The 27,473-nt window shown below is 45.8% G+C and overlaps 1 protein-coding gene across 1 annotated transcript in view; it reads right to left on the bottom strand.

Moving 5' to 3' along the window:
- LOC143964484 (integrin alpha-11-like) overlaps positions 1 to 27,473 on the bottom strand; it is a 211,052-nt gene that overhangs the window by 120,091 nt on the left and 63,488 nt on the right. The window contains exons 9-12 of the mRNA XM_077474257.1: positions 21,419 to 21,489; positions 16,667 to 16,811; positions 5,742 to 5,890; positions 4,228 to 4,368 (exon numbers count right to left, since the gene is read on the bottom strand). Of these exons, the coding sequence (XP_077330383.1) occupies positions 4,228 to 4,368; positions 5,742 to 5,890; positions 16,667 to 16,811; positions 21,419 to 21,489 (506 nt within the window). The remainder of the gene's footprint in view (positions 1 to 4,227; positions 4,369 to 5,741; positions 5,891 to 16,666; positions 16,812 to 21,418; positions 21,490 to 27,473) is intronic.

Here is a 27,473-nt window from a genome sequence, read left to right as displayed (position 1 = left end):
AACAAATGAGCAATATTTTGCTACGTTTTTTCCTAAGAATTTGGCGAGAGCATAATGAACATTTTTGTTGGGTTAAGAATTTGGCAAGAACAGCAAACTGAAGAACGTTTTCTAAGCTCACTTCCTCATTGCTGCACTTCCATGTTTACTTAATAATCCAGTTTAAAGTGCATTGACCAGAGGAGCCGATCCGATTTCAGGTCACTCTAGTCAGAAGATTAGGAAAGTAAATGACTCAACAATGGACTTAACCTTTTCGCTGCTTGGGCCGTTTTTTGCATTTTTTTTTTTTGCACACCTAGTTAAAAAAATAATTTTAGGACTGAAGATTATGGAAAAACCTCCATACATTAGGGAGGGGATTTACTTTACTGGAGTGTGACGGGAGTCACTTTGGGCAGGGGGAACCCAGAATTTCTTGGAGAGGTTGGGAAACACTTGTTTCAGATCCCCCATGCACATCCTATGTCTAAGTTACCCTGTGTCTATGTCAGGGCTGGGCTCAGCCCTTCCTTCTCTGAGCTGACCGCTCTGCTCTCGGCTAATTGCCAGCTCCTATCTCCCCAGAGTCACTCACCTGTTGATGATTTCCTGCTCATCAGTCCTGCCTACTTAAGCTGTCCAGCCCAGATGATCTCTGCCTTCACCTTGGTCACATCTCTACAGATGCTCTCCTGTGTTCCTGTTAAAAGACTTGCTTGGCTGACATTCCTTCTGGCTCCAGATCCTGCTTGCTGTTCTACTACGCTCACCTCTGGCTCCCTGACGTTTTGGCTTGTCAGACTATCCGTTCCTGTTCCTGAACTCTGGCAATGTGTTGACTATGTTTACTCTGTTTACTTTTTTTTATTATTATTAAACAAGTGTGATTTAACTGTACTTCTGTATCGGCCTGATTTCATGGTCTCTGACAGTCTATTAGGGGCACATGGTGACCGAGTACCCCAGTCTGATCTGTATTGATTGGACTCACTGTACAACCACACTGGAATGTTGTGTATATATATTACACGCTGTTCATACTCACTTAAAGTGGAAGTAAACCCAATGATTTAAACAGTAAAAAAAAAAAAGGCATGCCGGGAATGCTAACTGCACATTGGCTGTGCTCTCAGCCAAACTATCAAGCCATCCAATGGCTGGTGTCATAACAAATCACATGTGCAGCACCATAGCAGTTGAAGATTAAACAGAGGCAAAGATGGCAGCTTCCTTGGCTGAAAACGATAGGGGAGTTTACTTCCACTTTAATCACCATAAGATTGCTTTTCTGTATTCTGCAAAAAACCTGGTTGATCCTGCTGCTCTCTATCTCCCCCTTCTGTCCATGTCCTCAATTCAGCTAGGGATTTTGCAGAGCAGTGTTGGCAGCTCTGCACATGCTCAGTTTTAAGTGAGTTTCTATGCTGGGCATTTCCTCCCTATCACATGTGAGCAGCCCATGTAACTATAGAGTCACACATGTGGGCATATACACAGCGGAAAATGAAAGCCCACTCCCTCCCTCCCTCCTCCATATCCACTAACCAGTTAAACCCAAAGGAGTGGGATATTACATGTACATTGATGGAGGCTTTACCTCCCTTTTGTTCTAAGACACAGGCTGTGACTGGCAGAAATCACACACACCATGTTGTTTCCAAAAAATGATAAAGATTTGATTTCAAATATATATTTGTATGACAATTTAAAACAGTTTATTGATATAAATTATTTGTTTATTTTTTACTCTGTATTCCAAAGACTGATTTTTTTTTCTGAATATGTGACCAGCAGCAAAGGACTAGAAGCTCCTCCTGCTTATGTTTCCCTGCAGACAGGCTGGGAGAGAGCCGGGTCATGTGACAGCTGGATATCGATTAGGTAAACGGTACTTCGATTTTTTTTTTAAGATTTAAATATTTACAGTGCCATCATCCCCAATACAAAAATAGACGGGACCATTTAAATTAAACTTTGTGTGTTTAGTATCACTTTAAGTCTGCAAACTGCAGGGATAACATTGCTGATTCTTTGATCTTGGGAAAGGATTTCCCAGCTGAAAGTGGCAGAGCTTCGGCGATAAAGCGCCACTATTTTTAGCGGCGCTTTACCGTTGTTTTAGCAGTGCTATTTGGCTGATAGCGGGGCGGTTCTAACCCCCGCTAGTGGCCGAAAAAGGGTTAACACAAGCCCGCAAAGCGCTGCTGCAGTGGCCCTTTGCCGGCGGATCGGTGGCGCTGCCCATTGATTTCAATGGGCAGGGGTGCTTTAGGAGCGGCTCCTACAGCGCTGCAAAGAAGCTGCTTGCAGGACTTTTTGTGACGCCCTGCCAGCGCAGCGCCCCCAGTGTGAAAGCACTCTGGGGGCTTTCACACTGGGATTGCAGCTGAGGCTTTTTTCAGGCGCTTTACAGGCGCTATTTTTAGGGCTGAAGCCACTGGAAAACGCCTCCAGTGTGTAAGGGGTCTAAATCTGGCAATGGCCTCCCCTGGAATCTGGGAATTGTGCTGTGAGGAAGGGGACGGCAAGTGATGGGGCACACACAAAGAGTGTAGGGCTGGCAGGTCAGTAGGATTATAGACAAAATGCAAAGGCAGCAATGGAGCTTCAGATGTGTGGCATGCAAAGATATTATACTTACCTCCTCTGTGCAGTTGGTTTTGCACAGTGGCCCTCCGATCCTCCTCTTCTGGGGTCCCTCAGTGGCGCTCCTGGCTCCTCCTCTTCTTGAGTGCCCTGTCGGAGAACCGATCTCCCTCGGCGCACCCGTGCAGGTGCGCTCCCGTGTCCTGCTGCTGCGTCTATTGGACACAGACAGCAGGACTCGGCTCCGCCCCCGCCTCATTGGATTTGATTGACAGCAGCGGGAGGCAATGGCTGCACTGCTATCAATCTATCCAATCAGGACCCGAGACACCGGCTGGAGCAGGTGTGCTTGTCCCCGGCGCAGGAACGATCGGGCTAAGATGAGTAAAAAGGGGGCTTTGAGGGGGCTGGTGCACTACAAAACGTTTTTCACCTCAATGCATAGGATGCATTGAGGTGAAAAACCACAAGGGTTTACAAAACCTTTAAATCTAACGGCTGGCATGGGAAACCTTACATTACACACAGTTGTTTCACTTTCTACCACTTCCACAAAAAAAACAACAACTGTGTGCTGTACAAGCAGGGGCGGACTGACAACTCATGGGGCCCCCGGGCAATAGAAGATTATGGGGCCCCCGGGCAATAGAAGATTATGGGGCCCCCAGGCAATCAGATATTATGGGGCCACACAGCACACACAGCACACACACACACACACACACACACACACACACACACACACACACACACACACACACACACACACACACACACACACACACACACACACACACACACACACACACACACACACACACACACACACACACACACACACACACACACACACACACACACACACACACACACACACACACACACACACACACACACACACACACACACACGTTGGGCAGCACAGTGGTGTAGTGGTTAGCACTCTCACCTAGCAGTAAAAAGGGTCGCTGGTTCGAATCCCAACCACGACACTACCTGCTTGGAGTTTGCATGTTCTCCCTGTGCCTGCGTGGGTTTCCTCTCACACTCCAAAGACATGAAGGTAGGCTAATTGGCTTCTGTCCAAAATTGGCCCTAGTAAATGAATGGGGACTTTGTATTGTGGGCCCCTTGAGGGTAGGAACCAATGTGAGTGTGCAATGTACAGGGATAGGGGTAGACACTCACTCAGGTTGGACTGGTGTCTTTATTCAACCTTACAAACTATGAAACTATGTATACACAAACATGTTTCTATTGGCTGAGAAGGTACTGGAGAGGTGGGGCAGCCATAATCTCTGGATTTTTAGACCAAAAGGATGTCGGTAAGGGACATTTCAGAGACAGATGTACTAAAAACACACATTTTTACATACTGTCCCTAGTTTTACTGAGGCTGGCAACCCTGATGGGGCCCCCTAGTGGCCCGGGGCCCTCGGGCAGTGCCCGAGTGGCCGAATGGTCAGTCCTCCCCTGTGTACAAGGAAATCTGGCATGAGTCTAGAGCCCTTATGTATATAAATTAGCCAAGTGACCAAGTTGGGCAAACATTGCTACAAAATGTTCCTTTTCCTACAGCGTACACGCGAAGGGTGTAAGAGTCCAAAAAATGTCCAGATCCCACTTTAACATAAGCTGCAATCAGTTTGACAGACCTACCTCTCTTATGACATATACAGAGACACGGCCGCGCTCCCTCGCTTCACTGAAGAACATTGGAGCTCCAACCAACAGCACGTCCGTCACCCCATCACCGTCCACATCTACAGAGCCAATTTCACTGCCAAAATATGACCCGATCTGGTGGGGAAAACATAAACTCGTGTCACGTGGTAACAATCTCAGTAAAATGTATAGCGAAGGCCAATGTCAGTTCCTTCCAATCCCAGATAGCAAGCGATTGTGTGCTGAAAGTTTGAAAATGACTTTGTAAGCTATTGCTAGACTTGCTTCACAAGCTTTTTGCAAAAAATTGCAGCAAGTCCGCATTGCATGACTTCCAAGCAAACATTCTGCTGCAAGTTCTGGTTCAGTTATGTTTTGCAATAATCATCCCACCACAGGGGGGCACTGTGGCTGAATTTTCATGCTGTACTCTTGCTGTAGACTCATCAATGCAACTTTGCTCTTGCTAGAGACATGCCAAGCAAATTTGCTACAAATTGGAAAAGTGTCAACTAGAACTTGTGTTGCAAGTGCTCTGCAAGTGTACAACTCGTCAGTGAAAACGTGCAGCAGGTTAACAACGCGTACACACGACCGGACTTTCCGGCAGACTAGGTCCGGCGGTCTTCCCCAAGGACTTTCAGACCGTAACGAACGGACTTGGCCACACACGAACGGACTAATGCCCCATACACACACGGTGGGACATTCCGACCACAAAATCCGTCTGATTTTTTTCGACGGATTTTGCCCGAAACTTGTCTTGCATACACGCGGTCGCACAAAGTTGTCGGAAAATCCGATCGTTCAGAACGCGGTGACGTAGAACACGTACGACCTGGACTATAAAGAGGGCAGTAGCCAATAGCTTTTGTCTCGTAATTTATTCTGAGCATGCGTGGCACTTTGTCCGTCGGGAATTCTCTACACGCGATGGGAATTTAAACGATCGGATTTTGTTGTCGGAAAATTTTAGATCCTGCCCTCAAACTTTGTGTGTCAGAAATTCCGATGCAGCCCACACACGATCGGATTTTCCGACAACACGATACGATCGCACATTTTCCATCGGAAAATGTCCGACCGCGTGTACCAAGTCCGGTCGAAAGTCCGTTGGTTTTGAACGCGATGACGTAATATGGGACTAAAAAAGGGAAGTTCAATAGCCAGTAGCCAATAGCTGCCCTTGCATCGTATTTGGTTCGTTTGACCAGAACACAGGCGAACAGTTTTCCCGATTTTAGTCTGTCGGAATTGAGTCCGTCGGATAGATTTGAAACATGTTCTATTTCTAGGTCCGTCTGATTTTTTTTTTTTTTTTTTTAAACGATCGGACTAGCCCACACGCGATCGGATTGTCCGACGGACTAATCCCTTTGGACCTAGTCTGCTGGAAAATCCGGTCGTGTGTACGTGGCATTAGAAATTTGTGGCAAGTTATCCTTGCTATCTGGGATGTCACGTTATCCTCTCATTGTAATAATTCGACTTATACTGGAGCGGTTTACCTGTTCCCCTTGTAGAGACTGATGGATGACAAGATTGTCCATGCCTTGCATGCTGAAGATGATCACCTTCCCCGTATGATTAAATCGTGGAGCTCCTGCTACATACAGCCTGACGCGTTGCGGTGTCATCAGAGACGTGACGGTGTAGCCTGTTCAGAGATAGTGGGAGAACTGTAAGATCTACTATATAACAATAGGATAGGATCTATAGATGCTTCTTTGATCCACACTCTTGTAAGCCCAATCAATAAACAAGATAAAATGGCCTTAAAATAATGTGTGTGGTCAAGACCATGAAGGTCCTAATAATCAGCCAACGCCACTGGAACTTAATCTTGGTTCACATGTATTGCATGGAGTCGTGCGTGCGTGCGTGCGTGCGTGCGTGCGTGCGTTTCACACACATTCCTACGCATTAAATGTTGGGCATTAAATTCACTGGGTGGTCCAACACATGCAAGAAACACGGGGGAAAGGAGTCCCAGAGCCTTTTTAAAAATCACCCTGCGCCAAAACCGGATTGTGCTATTTGCAAATGTGTAGGGGTGCCGTTTACAACTAATGGCACCCATCTGCTAAAGAGCAGCTTGTTTGCGCATGTTGCGCTGCCGCTCCCTATTCATGTCGGGCATCTGAATTACAGTGGCTGGTTTTTCTTTTTTGGAAGCGCCTGATTAGAGCTGCCGGCTCGAATAGACGTCCTGATTAGAGCCGTGGGCTCTAATAGGCTTCCAAAAGGGTAAACAGCGGGCGCAATGCTGTGCGTTGGCTGTTTACACAGTGTTGTGTTAGAGAAGCGAATACATCGCTTCCCTAACACTGACCCGCCTCTCAGCCAATCAGGTTGCCGGGTCTGTGTTACCTGTCACCTGATTGGCAGAAATCACAGGCGCTGGCGTCCAATCATTGCAGAAGACGAGAGGAGGAGCGCGGGAGAAGACATTGGGGTCGGGATGAAATGGAGGACACCGCTTGCCACCTGCCGCCGTCACCCGCTGCACAATAGAGACAAGGTAAGTGTCGGGCAGACGGCGGGCAGCGGGCACAGTGGCAGCACTTGGGGCACAGTGGCAGCCATTAATGGGCACAGTGGCAACATTTGGGGCACAGTGGCAGCATTCGATGGGAACAGTGGCAGCATTTGGGGCACAGTGGCAGCATTTAATGGGCACAGTGTCTGTGTTTGATGGGCAAAGTGGCTGCGTTTGATGGCACAGTTAGGCTGCAATTGATGGGGTTTTTTTCAGATTTTTTTCAGTTTGTTTGCGCGGCGCCCCCCCCCCCACTGGGTCTGACTGTTATCACTCTTGCTTGTGGGTATATGCCCTTACTTTTCAATAAACTATTGAAATACCTGGGACATGAGCAACTAGGAATTGTTATACCATAGAGTTCTCTCAGCTCTTTCTCTGCATATGAGGCTGCTGTATATTGTACTGTATGCTTATATTGCTGCACCGCACAAAGGGGAGAGCCATCCATCCACTATCCATCCACTATCCATCCACTATCCATCCACTATCCATCCACCATCCATTCACCATCCATCCACCATCCATCCACTATCCATCCACTATCCAACCACTATCCATCCACTATCCATCCACTATCCATCCACTATCCATCCACTATCCATCCACTATCCATCCACTATCCATCCACCATCCATTCACCATCCATCCACCATCCATCCACCATCCATCCACTATCCAACCACTATCCATCCACTATCCATCCACTATCCATCCACTATCCATCCACCATCCATTCACCATCCATCCACCATCCATCCACCATCCATCCACTATCCATCCACTATCCATCCACCATCCATCCACCATCCATCCACTATCCATCCACTATCCATCCACTATCCATCCACTATCCATCCACTATCCATCCACTATCCATCCACCATCCATCCACCATCCATCCACTATCCATCCACTATCCATCCACTATCCATCCACTATCCATCCACTATCCATCCACTATCCATCCACTATCCAACCACTATCCATCCACTATCCATCCACTATCCATCCACTATCCATCCACTATCCAACCACTATCCATCCACTATCCATCCACTATCCATCCACTATCCATCCACTATCCATCCACTTGAGATCAGGGTTTTGTTTGAAAAGCGCCATAAGACTGTATATCGAGGTCTGAGTCTTTGGTAAGCAGACCTGTAGTCAAAGAACTGGAGTTGGTGGCGGGTTTTGAAGAAGTGGCTTTATACACAATGTTTTTTTTTTTTTTCATTTAGCACAGGGGTCACCAAACTTTATTACTGTCCCTCAAGCTTTAAGGGGCTATACTGTGGCCAATGGGAGTAAACAATGCCCAATTGTTGGTGTCAGTGGGAGAAATAGTGCCCCATCATTAATTGGCAGTTTGAGGAATAGTGGTGCCCCATCATTGGTGTCAGTGGATGGAATAGTGCCCCATCATTGGTATCAGTAGGAGGAATAGTGCCCCATCATTGATGTCAGTGGGAGGAATAGTGCCCCATTGTTCATGTCAGTGGGAGGAATAGTGCCCCATCATTGGTGTCAGTGGATGGAATAGTGCCCCATCATTGGTATCAGTAGGAGGAATAGTGCCCCATCATTGATGTCAGTGGGAGGAATAGTGCCCCATTGTTCATGTCAGTGGGAGGAATAGTGCCCAATTGTTTGTGTCAGTGGGAGAAATGGTGCCCCATCATTAGTGTCAGCGGGAGGAATAGCGCCCCACCGATTGTGAGAGTGGGAGAAATTGTGCCCCATTGTTTGTTTCAGTGGGAGGAATAGTGCCCCATCATTGGTGCCAGTGGGAGGAATTGTGCCCCATCATTGGTGTCAGTGGGAGGAATAGTGCCCCATCATTGGTATCAGTGGGAGGAATAGTGCCCTATCATTGGTATCAGTGGGAGGAATAGTGCCCCATCATTGGTATCAATGGGAGAAATAGTGCCCCATCATTGGTGTCAGTGGGAGGAATAGTGCCCCATTGTTCATGTCAGTGGGAGGAATAGTGCCCAATTGTTTGTGTCAGTGGGAGAAATGGTGCCCCATCATTAGTGTCAGCGGGAGGAATAGCGCCCCACCGATTGTGAGAGTGGGAGAAATTGTGCCCCATTGTTTGTTTCAGTGGGAGGAATAGTGCCCCATCATTGGTGCCAGTGGGAGGAATTGTGCCCCATCATTGGTGTCAGTGGGAGGAATAGTGCCCCATCATTGGTATCAGTGGGAGGAATAGTGCCCTATCATTGGTATCAGTGGGAGGAATAGTGCCCCATCATTGGTATCAATGGGAGAAATAGTGCCCCATCATTGGTATCAGTGGGAGGAATAGTGCCCTATCATTGGTATCAGTGGGAGGAATAGTGCCCCATCATTGGTATCAATGGGAGAAATAGTGCCCCATCATTGATGTCAGTGGAAGGAATAGTACCCCATTGATGGTGTCAGTGGGAAAAATAGTGCCCCATTGTTTGTGTCAGTGGGGGAAATGGTGCCCCATCATTAGTGTCACTGGGAGGAATAGTGCCCCATTGTTCATGTCAGTGGGAGAAATAGTGCCCCATTGTTCGTGTCAGTGGGAGGAATAGTGCCCCATTGTTCGTGTCAGTGGGAGGAATAGTGCCCCATTGTTTGTGTCAGTGGGAGAAATGGTGCCCCGTCATAAGTGTCAGTAGGAGGAATAGTGCCTCATCGATTGTGTGAGTGGGAGAAATAGTGCCCCATTGTTTGTTTCAGTGGGAGGAATAGTGCCCCATCATTGGTGTCAATGGGAGGAATAGTGCCCCATCATTGGTGTCAATGGGAGGAATAGTGCCCCATCATTGGTATCAATGGGAGGAATAGTGCCCCATCATTGGTATTAGTGGGAAGAATAATGCCTCAAGGGCCTGATTAAGGCAAGCACATCCGGCCCGTGGCACAGTTTGGAAACCACTGATTTAGCACACAGGACTTTTATTTAATGCTTTATTTTTTACATTTCAATAAAAATAAAAATACAGCATATTTTTTGTACACTTTGGTTTAGATATTCTGGTATTCAGATATTGGTGAGTGCGGCTATTTTGGTGATTATTTGGAGTGGTCGCGGTGTTTCACGTATTAGTCACACATGGATGTGATTGTGAATCTCTCTTCGGAGGGCTCTTATGTAAAGTGGAGGGATCCTCAGGACGGGACGCAGGAGGCGGCTGAGGATTTCAGAGCTGGGCTCAGTCCTGTTGGCGGTCTGCCTCCCATAACATAATGTGCAATCCCGGGAGAAGAACGATTTCTAATGCAGCCTCAGTTCTCGGCTCTCACATAACCCCCCCACCCCCCCATCCGCACACACCCACCCCCTCCCCCACCGTAGCCAGTACCGGGTCTGTGGTGCAGTGAGCAGCTCCGGGCAAAGGGCCAGGCCTCTTTTCCACAGGACCTAAAGCAATAAGATCCGTCCTGGACCTTGCGGATATAAAACACTTATTTTCCCCCCAAAAAAATTTCCGAGAGAAGTTCCAACGCATAGATCAGAATTTTGAGCTGGGCATTAACTCACAAAGTACCCCGGATTATGTATGATGGACACAAGTTATTGGAGAATGGCTGACATACAATGTAACACCCACTGCAACAAGGACACGTTTTGCTACAAAAAAAATCTCAAAAATTAAAGATGATTTCAGGATCCTCATTGTTTCCATATGGATCTATGGGAACCGTCAGTTGATGTGGATCTATGGGAACAGTCAGTTGATGTGGATCTATGGGAACAGTCAGTTGATGTGGATCTATGGGAACAGTCAGTTGATGTGGATCTATGGGAACCGTCAGTTGATGTGGATCTATGGGAATAGTCAGTTGATGTGGCTCTATGGGTACAGTCAGTTGACGTGGATCTATGGGAACAGTCAGTTGATGTGGATCTATGGGAACAGTCAGTTGATGTGGATCTATGGGAATAGTCAGTTGATGTGGATCTATGGGAACAGTCAGTTGATGTGGATCTATGGGAACAGTCAGTTGATGTGGATCTATGGGAACAGTCAGTTGATGTAGCTCTATGGGAACAGTCAGTTGATGTAGCTCTATGGGAACAGTCAGTTGACGTGGATCTATGGGAACAGTCAGTTGACGTGGATCTATGGGAACAGTCAGTTGACGTGGCTCTATGGGAACAGTCAGTTGACGTGGCTCTATGGGAACAGTCAGTTGACGTGGCTCTATGGGAACAGTCAGTTGACGTGGCTCTATGGGAACAGTCAGTTGATGTGGCTCTATGGGAAAAGTCAGTTGATGTGGATCTATGGGAACAGTCAGTTGATGTGGATCTATGGGAACAGTCAGTTGATGTGGCTCTATGGGTACAGTCAGTTGACGTGGCTCTATGGGTACAGTCAGTTGACGTGGATCTATGGGAACAGTCAGTTGACGTGGATCTATGGGAACAGTCCGTTGACGTGGCTCTATGGGAACAGTCAGTTGACGTGGCTCTATGGGAACAGTCAGTTGACGTGGATCTATGGGAACAGTCAGTTGACGTGGCTCTATGGGAACAGTCAGTTGACGTGGCTCTATGGGAACAGTCAGTTGACGTGGCTCTATGGGAACAGTCAGTTGATGTGGCTCTATGGGAACAGTCAGTTGATGTGGATCTATGGGAACAGTCAGTTGATGTGGATCTATGGGAACCGTCAGTTGATGTGGATCTATGGGAACCGTCAGTTGATGTGGATCTATGGGAACCGTCAGTTGATGTGGATCTATGGGAACAGTCAGTTGATGTGGATCTATGGTAACAGTCAGTTGATGTGGCTCTATGGGAACAGTCAGTTGAGTGCTCTGCTCCCTGAGCCCATCCTATTTTGAAACCTATTTGAGCCTCTGCCTCTAATCACGTGCTTCAAAATCCCCCATTGGAATCCTTGCGTCCGGCACCCTGCATGCAATTTAGGGGAATAGGGGGGTCGGGGCTTCTAATGGATGGGCGTTACATTGTGAAAATGGATGAGGATGATTTTGGGTGGGGATGAGAGTTACATTGTGAAGAACCTCACTACAATGTAACTCTCATCCCCACCCAAAATCATCCTCATCCATTTTCACTGGTCCACTATAATCTACAGCACAGCAGAACTCCACAGCCCACTGGTGACTTACCCTCCATGCTGCTCTCTGTCTTGCATCTGCAATGCATGCACCCGAGAGGGCTGTGTCCCCTCCCACCACTGACGAGTCTAAAGCCTTGTACACACGATCGCATTGTTGGTCAACAAAACCTTGGACTTTTGTCCGAAGGGCGTTGGCCAGGAACTTGTCTTGCATACAAACGGCAAGGAATTGTTGGCCAACAAACATGAATGTTGTGACGTACTACATTGTTTTTCAGCTCTTTAGCACCACCCTTTGGGCTCCTTCTGCTAATTTCCTGTTAGTAGAAGTTTGGTGAGTGTTGATTCGTGCTTTTCATTTCACACTTTTCATTTCAGTTAGTTGCTGAACGGCCATTCATCAACCAGCCATGTTGCGAAATCGGAAGAGATAACGTGTTATTTATTATTGGCCTTGGAGTTATTGCTTTGACCCAAGTCCAGTCCAGGAACAGGAGGAGGAGGATTTCTTGGACCAAAAATTGGTTGCTTTTTTAATGGTGACCAATTATGTCATATGCCTTTGCTGCGGGAGCTCCAGGAGAATAATCCGGATGATTTTCGGAATTATCTCCAGATGACTGGCACTGGTGACCCCCTATATTAAGAAGCAGGACACATGCATGAAGGTTTTTTTATTTTATTTTTTTGCTTGAATATTGATTTAATTTGGCATATTTTCTATATTTTTGGATGCATAGAATGCAATTTTTGGTTAAGTTCTATTGGAAGATAGCATGTCTAATTTTATTTGTTTTATTTTTTTAATGCACAATAAAAAAAGTTGTGTAGAATAATACTTGGCTATGTGTTTTACTTCAAATGACAGTTTGGGAGTCGGCAGTTACATTTTATAAAATACAATGTAAAATTAACAAGGGACACCAACATAGTTTTATCTCTGTTCTTAAAAACTACGGGATAATAGTGTTGTGGTAACTTGCCCAAAAAATAAAATAAAAAACATATTATAATAATATTATTCTTGATATCACTAGAAAAAAAAAACGCCTTTGAAAATGTTGTTTGCAATAACCCCATCAGTATCACCAGCAAAGCAGCTTCATTATTATCCCAATTAAAGAAGAAGAGAATTGTGCGCTGCATTTCCACATTTCATAATTTGCCGCGTCACGAATGTTAATTCTCCATTACGAACACTAGTTTACAAGACCGACCGCTTCCGGCTCGCCCTTGCTTCCGAGCATGCGTGTTTGTACTTTGGACTTTTGTCTGACGGACTTGTGTACACACGCTCGGAAAATGCAACAACAAAAGCATTTGTCCGCAGAAAATTTTAAAACCTGCCATCCAACATTTGTCTGAGGAAAATCCGACAACAATTGTCAGACGGAGCGTACAGGCGGTCGGATTTTAACCACTTCCCGAACAGCGCACGACGATGTACGTCGACAGAATGCCACGGGCAGGCATATTGGCGTACAGGTACGTCCAATATTCAATGCCGCCCTGCCCTGCCATCGGGAGCGCGCCGCCGGCGGCGCGCTCCCGCGCTGGTCGGGACCCCCGTGAGTCCAGTCGCGGGACCCGCGGACTCGATCGCCGCGGGCATCCCCGCGATCGTCTCACGGAGCGGCCGAATGGAGGAAATGCCGAGTAAACAGCATTTCTCCATTCTGCCTAGCAACTAGTGACGCTGATCTCTGCTCCATTTGATTGGAGCAGAGATCAATGTTCACTAAATGAAAGCCCGGCCCCCACAGTTAGTAACACGCCCCTAGGAACACTTAACCCCTACACTGCCACCCACTGGTTAACCCCTTCACTGCCAGTGTCATTTACACAGGAATCACTGCATTTATATAGCAGTGATTACTGTATAAATGACAATGGTCCCAAAAATGTGTCAAAAATGTCCGATGGGTCCCCCACAATGTCGCAGTCACAATAAAAATCGCTGATCGCCGCCATTACTAGTAAAAAAAAAAATAATAAAAAATTATTAATAAAAATGCTATAAAACTATCCCTATTTTGTAAACGCTATAACTTTTGCGCAAACCAATCAATAATCGCTTATTGCGATTTTTTTTACCAAAAATATGTAGAAGAATACGTATCGGCCTAAACTGAGGGAAAAAAAATGTTTTTCTATATATTTTTGGGGGATATTTATTATAACAAAAAGTAAAAAATAATGTGTTTTTTTCAAAATTGTTGTTCTATTTTTGTTTATAGCGCAAAAAATAAAAACCGCAGGGGTGATCAAATACCACCAAAAGAAAGCTCTATTTGTGGGGAAAAAAGGACGTCAATTTTGTTTGGGAGCCACGTCGCACGACCGCGCAATTGTCAGTTAAAACGACGCAGTGCCGAATCGCAAAAAGTGGTCTGGTCTTTGACCAGCAAAATGGTCCGGTCTGAAAGTGGAAAAGTTTCATTCATTAAGCTGCTGTGCGGCAGGGCCCCTCGGGCCCCTTACAAGTGTGTTGCCTGTACCCTCCCCCCCCTCCCCCCTGATTGGCGGCCCTGCCTACAAATGATGATAAATCATGTTAAGCTGTTCACGCTATACAAGCTATAGGGAGCTGTTAAAGTATCACCGACACAGTAGGAAAATATTACAGGACATTAAAACTATTAAAAAGCACTGAGATCTGGGCAGAGAACAGCGAACTGACTTGCTATTTGAACCGACATCGCAACAAGAGATTTGGTTTTCGGAAACTCCATTGTGTGTAATTGCTGTTGGGTGAACCCTAATCAATTTAAAGAGTAACTAAGCCCAAAAAACTAAAAATGTATATATTTTAGCTTATTAATCATTTATCATTGGACATGGTGGCTGCATCGGTTTTCTTTTTCTATTGCTTTAGACAGTAATCCCCCCCCCTACAGGGCCAGCCCAAAACACTGTGCCCCCTGGGTCCAAGAATGAAATGCTGCCAACCCCCCCCCCCCCTCAAAAAAATAAAAATCAATCCCACCAAATGGCCCCCCACAGCCATTATTTTATATCATGATAATTAAAACTAAAAATTACATTTATCAGGAAGTCATATTTATATGCAACTGTGGTGTAAAGGGGTAACTGTGATATAAAGGGTAACTTTGGTGTAAATGTGGTGTAAAGGGGGAACTGTGATGTAAATGGGGAGCTGTGGTGTAAAGGGGGAACTGTGATGTAAATGGGGGACTGTGGTGTAAAGGGGGGACTGTGGTGTAAAGGGGGGACTGTGGTGTAAAGGGGGGACTGTGGTGTAAAGGGGGGACTGTGATATAAAGGGGGAACTGTGATATAAAGGGGAACTTTGGTGTAAATGTGGTGTAAAGGGGGGACTGTGATGTAAATGGGGAACTGTGATGTAAATGGGGAGCTGTGGTGTAAAGAGGGAACTGTGATGTAAATGGGGGACTGTGGTGTAAATTGGGGACTGTGGTGTAAAGGGGGAACTGTGGTGTAAAGGGGGAACTGTGATGTAAAGGGGAACTGTGATGTAAAGGGGAACTGTGATGTAAAGGGGGAACTGTGATGTTAAGAGGGAACTGTGGTGTAAAGGGGGTCTGTGATGTAAAGAGGGAACTGTGGTGTAAAGGGGAAACTGTGGTGTAAAGAGGGAACTATGGTGTAAAGGGGGGACTGTGGTGTAAAGGGGGAACTGTGGTGTAAAGGGGGAACTGTGGTGTAAAGGGGGAACTGTGGTGTAAAGGGGGAACTGTGGTGTAAAGGGGGAACTGTGGTGTAAAGGGGGAACTGTGGTGTAAAGGGGGAACTGTGGTGTAAAGGGGGAACTGTGATGTAAAGAGGGAACTGTGATGTAAAGAGGGAACTGTGATTTAAAGGGGGAACTGTGATTTAAAGGGGAACTGTGATCTGAAGGGGGGACTGTGATGAGTCACCTGAAATGCTGCACAGCTCCCTGCCTGATGCCTTAGATAACCTTAACTTGTGTCTTGTTTCCCTTGAACCCTTTGCTCTTCCCATGAACGTCCTATTGAAGCCATGCTTTTGCACTTCCTACTTGCCAGATAATTATGCTCTCTCCACCCGATATCTTGCTCCTTTGCGTACCTGCAGCTGTCCTTATTTGAAATACCACTGATTACTGACGTTTGGCTTGTTCCTCAACTACGCTTCTGCTTGATCCCTACCTGCAACCACTTGGTACTGACCTTTGGCTTGTTTACTGACTGCACTTTTGCTTGATCCCTACCTGCTATATCTGCTGCTGGCCCCCGGCTTGCTCACCTACAGGTGAGGTGCTCCTGAGGACCAGAATCTGGTACTAGGCAGCAAAACTCATCTCCACCATCAGGAACTCTGGTTAGTGCTTAGACCCCGCACCTCCAGTGTGCCCGCATCTTCCGCCAAGGTGGCCTTCTTGTATATCTATCCTGCTGTTCACTGGAAGCCTCTCTACTGCTATAGCTACTGGTCTCTGAGCCTGACCCCTGACTGTGACACCATGCCAGTCTGTGCCCTCTCACGCCATGGGGGTCTGGACTTAAGGTGTAATCAAAGTCCTTTTGTAATCTTTACCTCCAGCCAGGTATGTAGGACCAGCTCAGGTGCAAACAACTAATTGGTCCCTAGTACTGCCCCTCATACTGAGTGTTTCTGTATAAAGGAATACAAGAGTCTGGTATCAAGTATAAATCAGGTGGTACACTAGTTACTAATGAAAATGTATTAGTTTATGTATTTTTTATATGTGTCTGGACTTCGGCTTTAGGAAGGTATGTTCACACGCTTAGCAGTACTTTGGTGTTACCATCTTTTCATTCTTTGTTTTTACTAAACATGTAATTTGGGTATTTACCAAGGTATGCCCCATGGTTCTTGAGCTCATCCGGAAACTCCCTTAGGTAAGACTCTCTTCGAGGAATGACCTTCCCACTGCTTGTCTCTTTGAGAACAGCTCCATTCCAGTCGTACGCTCCAACCGCTCCCAGCAATATCCCATCCTAGAGGAGAAGACATCCATACGATATAATAGCACTTCAAGGAAAGCTCATGGAAGAGAAACTCAAAACAAGATTTATATCTGGCCATTACCAAAGTTATTTTATGCATCTAAAAGATGTCCCAAATGTTAAATATCAGATAAACCCCCATGGCAAGAATAACACTGCCTGATAAAACAAAGGTGTGTTGGTTCCAAGCCTAATAATTGCATCACACTTAGTGAAGAGGCCAGAGCCAAAACATTGAAGACATTCAGTGGAGAAAAGTACATGAACAATAGTAGAGCTACGGGCAATAGCTCAGGGGGCGGACTGACAACTCATGAGGCCCCCCGGGCAATAGGAGATTATGGGGCCCCCGGGCAAAAGGAAAAGATTGTGGGGACCCTGGGCAATAGGAGATGATGGGGGGCTCCCAGGCAATAGGAGATTATGGGGCCCCCGGGCAATAGATTATGGGGCCACACAGTATACACACTAAGGATGAGCCGAACACCCCCCCCCCCCTGTTCGGTTCGCACCAGAACCTGCGAACAGACCTAAACTTCGTGTGAACTTTTGAACCCTATTAAAGTCTATGGGACTCGAACGTTCACAATCTAAAGTGCTCATTTTAAAGGGTAATATGCAAGTTACTGTCCTAAAAAGTGTTTGGGGACCCGGGTCCTGCCCCAGGGGACATGGATCAATGCAAAAAAAGTTTTAAAAACTGTGGTTTTTTCAGGAGCAGTGATTTTAATAATGATTAAAGTGAAACTATAAAAGTGTAATATTCCTTTAAAGTGGTTGTGAACCCTTACAAACCACTTTGACCTACAGGTAAGCCTAGATTAAGGCTTACCTGTAGGTCCAAGAAATATCTCCCAAACCTATAAGGTTTAGGAGATATTTGCCTGAAGACGGGCACCGCTATCTACGGCGCATGCGCACTGAGCGGGGCATTGTCGATGACGGCAATGCCGCGAGTCTCGGCTCCCGTGCGCATGCGCGGGAGTGACATCATCGCTGGTCCGGCGAATCACAGCGCCGGAGCAGCGAGATCCACGGAGACCCACCAAGAAGATGGACGCTCGGAACTACAGGGGACAGCGGTGACATCGCTGGCTCCTGTGTCAGGTAAGTGACACATAATGGACTACTATGCAATGCATAGTAGTCCATTATGCTTTACCTTTACAGGGAATGAAAGAGGAAGTAAACTCATCAGTGTTTACTTCCTCTTTAAATTTCGTAGCTGGGGGGTGTCTATAGTATGCCTGTGAAGGGGCGCATGTGTCCCGTGCTTAGAACTGTCCCTGCACAAAGTGTCATTTGTGCAGGAAAAAAAGTCTTTTAAAATCACTTGCGGCTATATTGTCGGCTCCCGTAATACAGAGAACACTCAATGCCCGAGTGCCCCAATGGTCAGTCCGCCCCTGCAATAGCTACTTAATTAGGTTTTGTCTTTTATTTTCTGCCAAAATTGGAATCTGGTTTGGAAACCAACCCTACTTTTGTACCCATTTCTTTTTATTCATTTTTTTTAAATATAAATAGATCTCTTATTGTTGATTGATGGATTCCAAGGGCAGATCTGTAATACCAGATGGTATTTATGGACCAGGCACCATACTGCAGACATGATGTACCATAATGTACTGAGAATAAAGAACAAAATATAAAAAGTTTCTTAACAATCAACCAAAATGCCACTGCTTTTCTAGGAAACTATTGTGAAACCCACATAAAAAAATGTATCATACTATCCAAGATGTGGTCAAAGCTAAGCATCGACCTTTTCTATAAACTTCCTAAACAAATAAGAACCTTACCCTTATCATTCTGTTGGATTAATTGGGAAATATAATATATAATTTTTTTTTTTTCCAAACCACATGAGGTACAAGGTAGAGCCTCCTTTCAGAGCTTAAGAACGTTTAATCCCACCACATTACAAAAAGGGGCAGTGAAAGGTTAAATATCTCTGTGGTTATGACCACTGTGGCCTAAAGGTTTTCTGGCTCCCAAACGTAGACTAACCATTGTGCAGGATCAATCAGTGAACCGGCAATGAGGCCGACTTAGGCGCTTGTCCCAACCAACAACATAATATAGAGGATCATGGAAATAATGCTTATCTCCTTCAATTTACAGTATGCAAGCTATATCCCCCTAACTGGTGGATTTTATTATATATGAAATTTGGCAAGATAAAATGTGCAACATACGTCAAAGAAACCAATGTCTGTTGAGTAATTAATTTAGTGACCCACTAGACTCGCTTGTACATAAACGCAAAATCTATTTTTCAGTATATTTGGCTTTATGTCTCAGTGCATACAGTTTTCTCCACCCCTGTAGACTATTAGGAGCCAGCACTTTAAATGGCCTGAGGCCAAGCCGGTGGCCGCCACTACGATTGGCCGCCATCAGGAGCTTGGCCTATCACCTCCTAAACATCAGCAGTTGACTGAGAGCTGTTCATTTCAGCTTGGTCACAGTTCTGGGGGACCAATGGAGCATGGCCAGAAGAAGACAGCGACACATATGTGTGACAGAGGGTGTTAAGGTCCACCTTCCCTGCCGCCACATAATCAGGTGTCGTAAAGGGGTAATTATACCATTTTTGAGAATCTGTTGCAAAATTTCTTACCAGAAGATCCTGCCAGCTGCACCACTTCCAGTTACAGAATGGCAAAGCTAAGCCACTTTCTCACAAGTAGCAGCAACTTTGTCAGCCTACAATGTTCTCCCCATCAGGTGGCCTTTGGTTTGCCTATCAGGTCTATCAGATGGGAAGCCCAACTGCCAACTAAATGAGCTTGAATGACGAGCTGCCTATGCTGCTGCTAATAGTGAGGCACTGGCTTAACGTTGTCATCCTGCAACTGGAAGTGCAGGATCTCCTGATAAGAAACTCTAGAGCAGGTTTCCTCCCAAACGAAAATTTAAGACATGACACCAAATATGATGAAAAATTTATTTTGGGCTTACATTATAATACATCCACTTCTACACTCTCGATGCCATTGCATGTGGTGCGTCAATGTGCCTCATCATTATATTATATTTTATATGGAGCAGTACCCTGCCGCTGTATTTAACTAGTTCTTTCAGTGCAGAGGCTACCAATCATACAAGCAATAATAGTCCATTCACTTTGACACAGTTTAGAGGATGTATTTTTAAGATCGATTGCTTGCAGAACTTTAACAGGAGAGGCAAAAGGGGCATGAGATGCTCCAAAACTCATAAGTACAGTAAGCAGAGGACACTCTTCTCTTGGTAAAGGTAACACAGTCCAGCCCTCACATCTGGGAATCATGAGGTAGTTTACAGAACAGTGTATTTTCGCAAAGCTTGGGACCATGAGATAGCTCCAGAATAGTTAAAGTCGCATAGCTGGGGACCATGAGATAGCTGCAGAATAGTTAAGATCTCATAACCGAAGACCATGAGATAGCTCCAGAATAGTTAAAGTCTCATACCTGGGGACCATGAAATAGCTCCAGAATAGTTAAAGTCGCATAGCTGGGGACCATGAGATAGCTGCAGAATAGTTAAGATCTCATAACCGAAGACCATGAGATAGCTCCAGAATAGTTAAAGTCTCATACCTGGGGACCATGAAATAGCTCCAGAATAGTTAAAGTCGCATAGCTGGGGACCATGAGATAGCTGCAGAATAGTTAAGATCTCATAACCAAAGACCATGAGATAGCTCCAGAATAGTTAAAGTCTCAGAGCTGGGGACCATGAGGCAGGTCTCTCTGATTATACTCTTTTAAGGAGTCAGTCAGTGACTCTGCTCACAAATCCTATAGCAGCTACATCCTCAGACTCAGGACTCAGTCCCTTGATAAAGAGGCCCAGCATTCTGTCAGGCTGTGTTTCAAGGGCAAGCAGCCCCTTGAAGCTCACAGATCGATCCCTAATGAGGGAAAAGACAATCTCCTCAAGACTTGAGGCTATATACCCCAGGGATTGGCCAGAGCATGGTAAATATTCAGGCCAGTCATTTGAATTTCCTACCCTACATTCTGGAAGCTTCTCCCAGAGGTAGGGGGAAACAATCCAACTCCTAGCCTGTGAAACCATGAGCAGACCAAGGCAAATGATCACTGCTCTTCCGATTACAGAGCAACCCAAAAACTAAATTTACATAGCATCCTATACTAGGAGGAGGGTGCTGCATCTATTATATCAAATGCAAAGGTAGGTGCTGGAACACAAAAAGGGGAGAACACTAAAAACTTGTATGGAATTATGGCAGGGGGGGGGGTCTTGCCAGTGAAATATTCCATAGTCAGCTAACCAGGGTCTAACTAAAACTAAAAGATCACTTTCAGAAATGCTGGTCCTATAATAAACATTTATGAGCATTTTTGCGATAATAATGTTCAGGGTATCTTAAAATATATTATTATGGCTAGACATACGGGCTTTAATTATGAAAGTGTCCTAAAAAAAATGGGTCGTACTCTCTTTCCACAATTAGTCAGGGTCGGACCCGTACTAGACTAATGGAGAATTCTGAATGTGATTGTTTGCTGTGGAGTAATATAGACATTTGTAAAACTTTTGATAAATGCGATGGTTTGCCAACCCCACTCTGTCTCTGTACTCACCTCTACCACATGGGATGAAAACCCAGCCTGGGACATCTCAAGCCCAAAGGACGTCTCATTCTTATTGGTCCCTGCAATGAAAACATAAGCACATCTTCAGTGATCAAACATTCTAATACCAACTTATCTTAAGGCGACCACAATTTTCAAAATAAAGTCTGTGGCCACCCTACTGACCATGCCCATTTTTATTGGGTGTGGGGTTATTAGCAGCATGCAAATCGCGCCACACCAAATGTTGAGTGTGGGCAAATTAGGCCAACAGTGGAAGGGGCTAAAAGGGGTAGGGTTTAATAATACCTGAGCCCACATTTCTCTGGATCTAGGTGTGCACTGTAGGTCATCATCACACACAAGGGCAAGGCAGCAAATAATCAATATCCTTACCCAACACAGCGAAGTCTGTACAAGCTGAAAGACCATCTAACATTGGCATGTGACATCATTAATAACCCCAGACCCCTCCCTTCACTTCTGCTCAAGGCCAATCACAAAAATGTTGCCAAGATGGATTACCCTGCAGCCACCCGGGCTGAGGACCCCATTGATAAGGCTGGAAAAAAATTAGGGACCCCGTTCTTTCAACTGTCACAAACTCTTTTACCATTTTTTTTTCCAGGGACAGCCCCCAAAATAGAGGATGTTTCCCAGAATAAAGGGGAGATCTGGTTATCCTAACTTAGCTGTTTTTTTAGGACTACATTCTTTAGTAAGTAAAAAAGAACATGGCTGTCCATAGTTACATTTCAAAATTTCGGACAAAGCAGCTTTGTACAAATGCATTCATATATATATATATATGCTGGTGTGTGTGGAGAACAGTAGACATTGACAAACATATTAAAGAGGATGTATAGTGCTTCACCTAAAAAAGGGGGATGTATAGTGGTTTTGAACATGTAGGCAGGTGTAGTTTGGCCTCCCTGCAAGGGTGGCGCTGTTAGGTCTGGTCAAATAGTCCTTAATTGGTCACCATCTGTGGAAATCTTTGACACATGTAGCATACAACCAGCCTGAAAAGGGACAAGTATGGCTCTGTGTTCAGGATAAAATCCACTTATAGACCATTGTGGCTCAGATATGTGGAAATATATGTGATTCATGTATTATGCGGTTATTTTACATGCTTACATGCCTACAAGTCGTCCAAAACATGGCATCAAGACTAGTCACTGGGAAAAAAAACCCTGAGAATCCATCTCCCCATCCCTGAGGACCCTACATTGGCTAACGGTAAAGGATAGCATCTAATTCAAGACCCTCTGCCTCACCCACAAATGCACACAAGGAAACGCTCCTCAATACCTATGTGAGAAAATAAAACACTACACACCCAATCGCAGCCTCCGATCAACAAACCAAAACCGGCTCCTCATCCCCAAGTCCTGCTACAAATCAAAGGGAGAACGAAGATTCGCAGTCCAAGGACCACCGGCTATGGAACGCTCTACCCACGAACATCCGCATGGAAGAAAACCATCGGGACTTCAGAAAAAAACTTCTAAAGCCTTGTACATACGGTCGGAGAATCCGTCGGAATGTGTCCGATCGGACCGTGTTGTCGGATAATCCGACTGTGTGTGGTCTGCATCAGACTGATTCCGTCGGAATATCCGTCGGACCCAATTTTCCAACTTGTTGGAAATATTTTCCGACCAACTGGTTCGATCGGACATACTCTGATCATGTGTAGAGAATTTTGATCGGACCAAGTGCCACGCATGCTCAGATCAAATTCCTACATCAAAGCTATTGGCTAATAGCCTGAATGTAGTCCCATCGTAACGAAATTACGTCATCACGTTCTGAATGATCGGATTTTTCGACAACTTTGTCCGACTTTTTTGTGTATGCAACAGTTTCGGACAAGATCTGACGGACAAAATCCGACGGATTTGGTTGTCGTAATCTCCGATCGTGTGTACAAGGGCTAAGAAGTAGGACAACACAGGATGGACCAAGCGCCTTGAGGCGATTCAGTTTCGCATTTGCAGAGCTATACAAATCATTCATTCATTCATTCACAGCCATGTCTTGGTTGTCCAATATTTTAGAGTGACGACGTTGTCTCTTTTAAACGTATTTTTTTGTTCTAATAAAGTTTATTTGGCATATGAATACCATGGTTTGGTCCTCCTTTCAACCACTTGCCCCTTTCCCGTTCTTTTTCACAATTTTTTTGAACTAATTACCTAAGTTGTGGAGGTCCCCCATCTATACTAGACGAATTGGTTTATTTTTTGCCTCCCCAAAAATGAACAGTAGTCTGAGATCCATCTTTTAAAATAGTTTTCTGGTGCTGTTAGGTGACCAAATGGAGGACAAGGGGGAACCCATGTTCCTCTGAAGCCTCCATTGTAGATGCCGTTGGGGGAGCAGCTGTTCGATAGGATGCTGCTGCCCTGGCTGACCTCCATCTTTAGTGTGTGCCCCCCTTCGGTTGGCGCGCATTATGCAAGTGGTCCGGTCAGGCATAAGGTGGTCAGGTGGTCTAGTGTAGGGAGAGGTTCCTGTTGAGGAGGGACAGAATAGAGACTGTTGCTCTAGCTCAGGCAGCAGCTCTTTCTTTTTTAGGCACCCCGTTGTTTGTCTTCCAGCCGTCTCAATGCTGTCGAGCTGTTTCCACGTAAATCTTCTGTACGGTTCATTGTAAGTGCTTTGGCCAGGGGCGTAACTATAGGGGGTGCAGCAGTCGCGACCGCAACTGAGCCCTGTGATGCAGGGGGGCCATGCAGCCCCCTCTACATATGGCCCGGCAGGAGCATAGGCAGCTAGCACACACTATTACATACCCCCTCCATATCCCCCTGGGGACAGGGACCCCCACCTCCCCTGGGGACAGGGACCCCTTCTCACCTGGGGGCAGTAACTTCATCTGCCCTGGAGAAAAGGACCTCATCTCTTCTGGAGACGGGGACCCAATCCTGCCTAGGGACAGTCCCCCAATGGGGCACCTAAAAATGTAAAAAAATAAATAGATAAAAACTACTGATACCAGTGGTGGAACTACAGGGCTCACAAAGGTCATACCTGTGACCACGCCCTGGAGTTCCACCGCCGGACTCAGAGGGAAGGGCCCTGGCTGGGGTTCAGGGGGGCCCTTCATGGTTTCTTTCATCGGGGCCCTGAAGGTTCTAGTTACGCCACTGGCTTTGGCCCATCGCGGATGTGTATACTTTCTCCATACCCTCACATTAATATTCCTTGCCACAACAACTGGTCTTCATGTGAGTTCTCTTCCCTTGCGAGCATCAAGGCCTGAGCCCCGTCTACATACAGACAACCCGTGGCACGGGATCTAAACCAGATTCCAGATTCCTAAATAGTTTGTTGGGTTTATAGCAGGCAACCAATGTAATAGAAGAGGCAACCAAGCCTGTGAATGAACAATGCCCTGGAGGTAATGGTGGAATCCTGAATGAGCAAGTGAGGATTGAGCAAGTCAGAAATAATGAACTTAATGTATAATCCATAAGGCTGCTCTGTTTTCTGCATTATCTTCACTCTTCTTATCTCCATAATCACTCCACTTCAAATAAATCATTTATTATTCTGTACAATGATTCATTCTCAGCTGTACATTTTTGTAGTGACCCTGAGCTTAATGGCTAGGGCATGGATGCCTAAAAGGCTTCTTGAGGGGTGTTGGTTTCAATTCTGGTGTCTCCTTGGCTCAATTTCCTTTAACAGTATTTTCATGAACTACACTATAGTGTCAAAAGTATTGGAACACCTGCCTTTTATACACACATGAACTTTAATGGCATCCCGGTCTTAGTCCGTAGGGTTCAATATTGAGTTGGCTCCGCCCTTTGCACCTATAACAGCTTCGACCCTTCTGGGAAGGCCGTCCACAAGGTTTAGGAGGGTGTCTATGGGAATGTTTGACCATTCTTTCAGCAGCGCATTTGTGAGGTCAGGTACTGATGTTGGATGAGAATACTGATGTCTTAAGAGTTCCCTTGGTTGGAACTAAGGGGCCAAGGCCAAGCCCAACGCCTGAATAAATTTCCCCACACCATAATCCCCCCCTCCACCAAATGATTGGACCAGTGCACAAAGAAAGGTCCATAAAGACATGGATGAGCGAGTTTGGGGTGGAGGAACTTGACTGTCCTGACCTCGTCCTGATAGAACACCTTTGGGATGAATTCAAGCGGAGACTGAGAGCCAGGCCTTCTCGTCCAACATCAGTACCTTACCTCACAATTGCGCTTCTGGAAGAATGGTCAAACATTCCCATAGACACCCTCCTAAACCTTGTGGACGGCCTTCCCAGAAGAGGTGAAGCTGTTATAGCTGCAAAGGGTGGGCCAACTCAATATTGAACCCTACGGACTAAGACTGGGATGCCATTAAAGTTCAGGTGCATGTAAAGGCAGGTGTTCCAATACTTTTGACATAGTATATAGGGGTTTATTTACCAAAGGCTAATGAGCTGTTCATTTTTGCAAAGGAATTTTCCCTTAAGCTTAGTAAATGTGATGAAAATTCCCTTTGCAACCAATACCAATACCAATAGTTGGATGATAGAAATATCCCCCCCCCCTTCCTGCCATTGTGGTACCATGTGGGAGCAGACGGTGCGAACCCCCCAATTGCCACTGCTACCCCCCTCCTTTCTAGCGAGCAGCAGCAATGGACCAATCAGGGGAGACTGGGGGAAGATCATGGGACATGTTGTTTTCTTTGGAGTGCTACACAATGCAAAAAATGGGGCATCAAGCCCTGGAAAAGCAGGAGGAGAACTACAGACTTTTTCCAGGCAAATGACTGGAGACAGAACAGTGCAGTGCGGGGCAAGAGACTGCAAGGACCTACTGCAGCACTCTGTGCCTAAATCTGGGTATCAGAGTACAGAGGGACTAAGCCACTGGGAAACTTTGCTGGGGCTGAGGGCCGGGGAGTATAGAGTTGTAACCTGTGTGTTGGGGGCCTGAGCCACTACCAGGACACAGTCTGCTGTGCTGAGGACTCGAGTCGCCCCAGGCAAACCAGAAGTGATGCAAGTGTTTGCTGCTAGCAGAGACTGAGTACTTAGGGATTGGACACTTGACTAGTAGCCTATACCACTGCACGCAGGCTTGACTCGGAGTGTATTTATTTGCACCACCATACAAACTGGGCCCCAACCTTAACCGGATGAATATCTAGGGCAGAGTACTGTCTCTTCAGATAAGTTCTCCACAATGACTTCATTCACTGTCTATACAGTGCCTTGCAAAAGTATTCACCCCCTTGGCTTTTAACCTAGTTTGTTACATTACAGCCTTTGGTTCAATGTTTTTTTTAATCTGAATTATATGTGATGGATCAGAACACAATAGTCTAAGTTGGTGAAGTAAAATTAGAAAAATATATACATAAAACTAATTTTCAGAAATAAAAAAACGGATAATTGACATGTGCGTATGTATTCACCCCCTTTGTTATGAAGCCCATAAAAAGCTCCGGTGCCACCAATTACCTTCAGAAGTAACATAATTAGTGAAATGATGTCCACCTGTGTGCAATCTAAGTGTCACATGACCTGTCATTACATAGACACACCTTTCTGAAAGGCCCCAGAGGCTGCAACACCTAAGCAAGAGGCATCACTAACCAAACACTGCCATGAAGACCAAGGAACTCTCCAAACATGTAAGGGACAATATTGTTGAGAAGTACAAGTCAGGGTCAGGTCACGTTGGGGCTGAGGGCCGGGGAGTACAGAGTTGTAACCTGTGTGTTGGGGGCCTGAGCCACTACCAGGACACAGTCTGCTGTGCTGAGGACTCGAGTCGCCCCAGGCAAACCAGAAGTGATGCAAGTGTTTGCTGCTAGCAGAGACTGAGTACTTAGGGATTGGACACTTGACTAGTAGCCTATACCACTGCACGCAGGCTTGACTCGGAGTGTATTTATTTGCACCACCATACAAACTGGGCCCCAACCTTAACCGGATGAATATCTAGGGCAGAGTACTGTCTCTTCAGATAAGTTCTCCACAATGACTTCATTCACTGTCTATACAGTGCCTTGCAAAAGTATTCACCCCCTTGGCTTTTAACCTAGT

This window comes from Lithobates pipiens, unplaced genomic scaffold, assembly GCF_037356315.1.
Source record: "Lithobates pipiens isolate NorthernLeopardFrog02 unplaced genomic scaffold, aLitPip1_a1.2 Scaffold_8, whole genome shotgun sequence".
In the NCBI taxonomy this organism is placed as follows: Eukaryota; Metazoa; Chordata; class Amphibia; order Anura; family Ranidae; genus Lithobates; species Lithobates pipiens.
The sequence above is the reverse complement of the archived record's forward strand: the minus strand, read 5'-3'. Positions and strand labels throughout refer to the sequence as shown.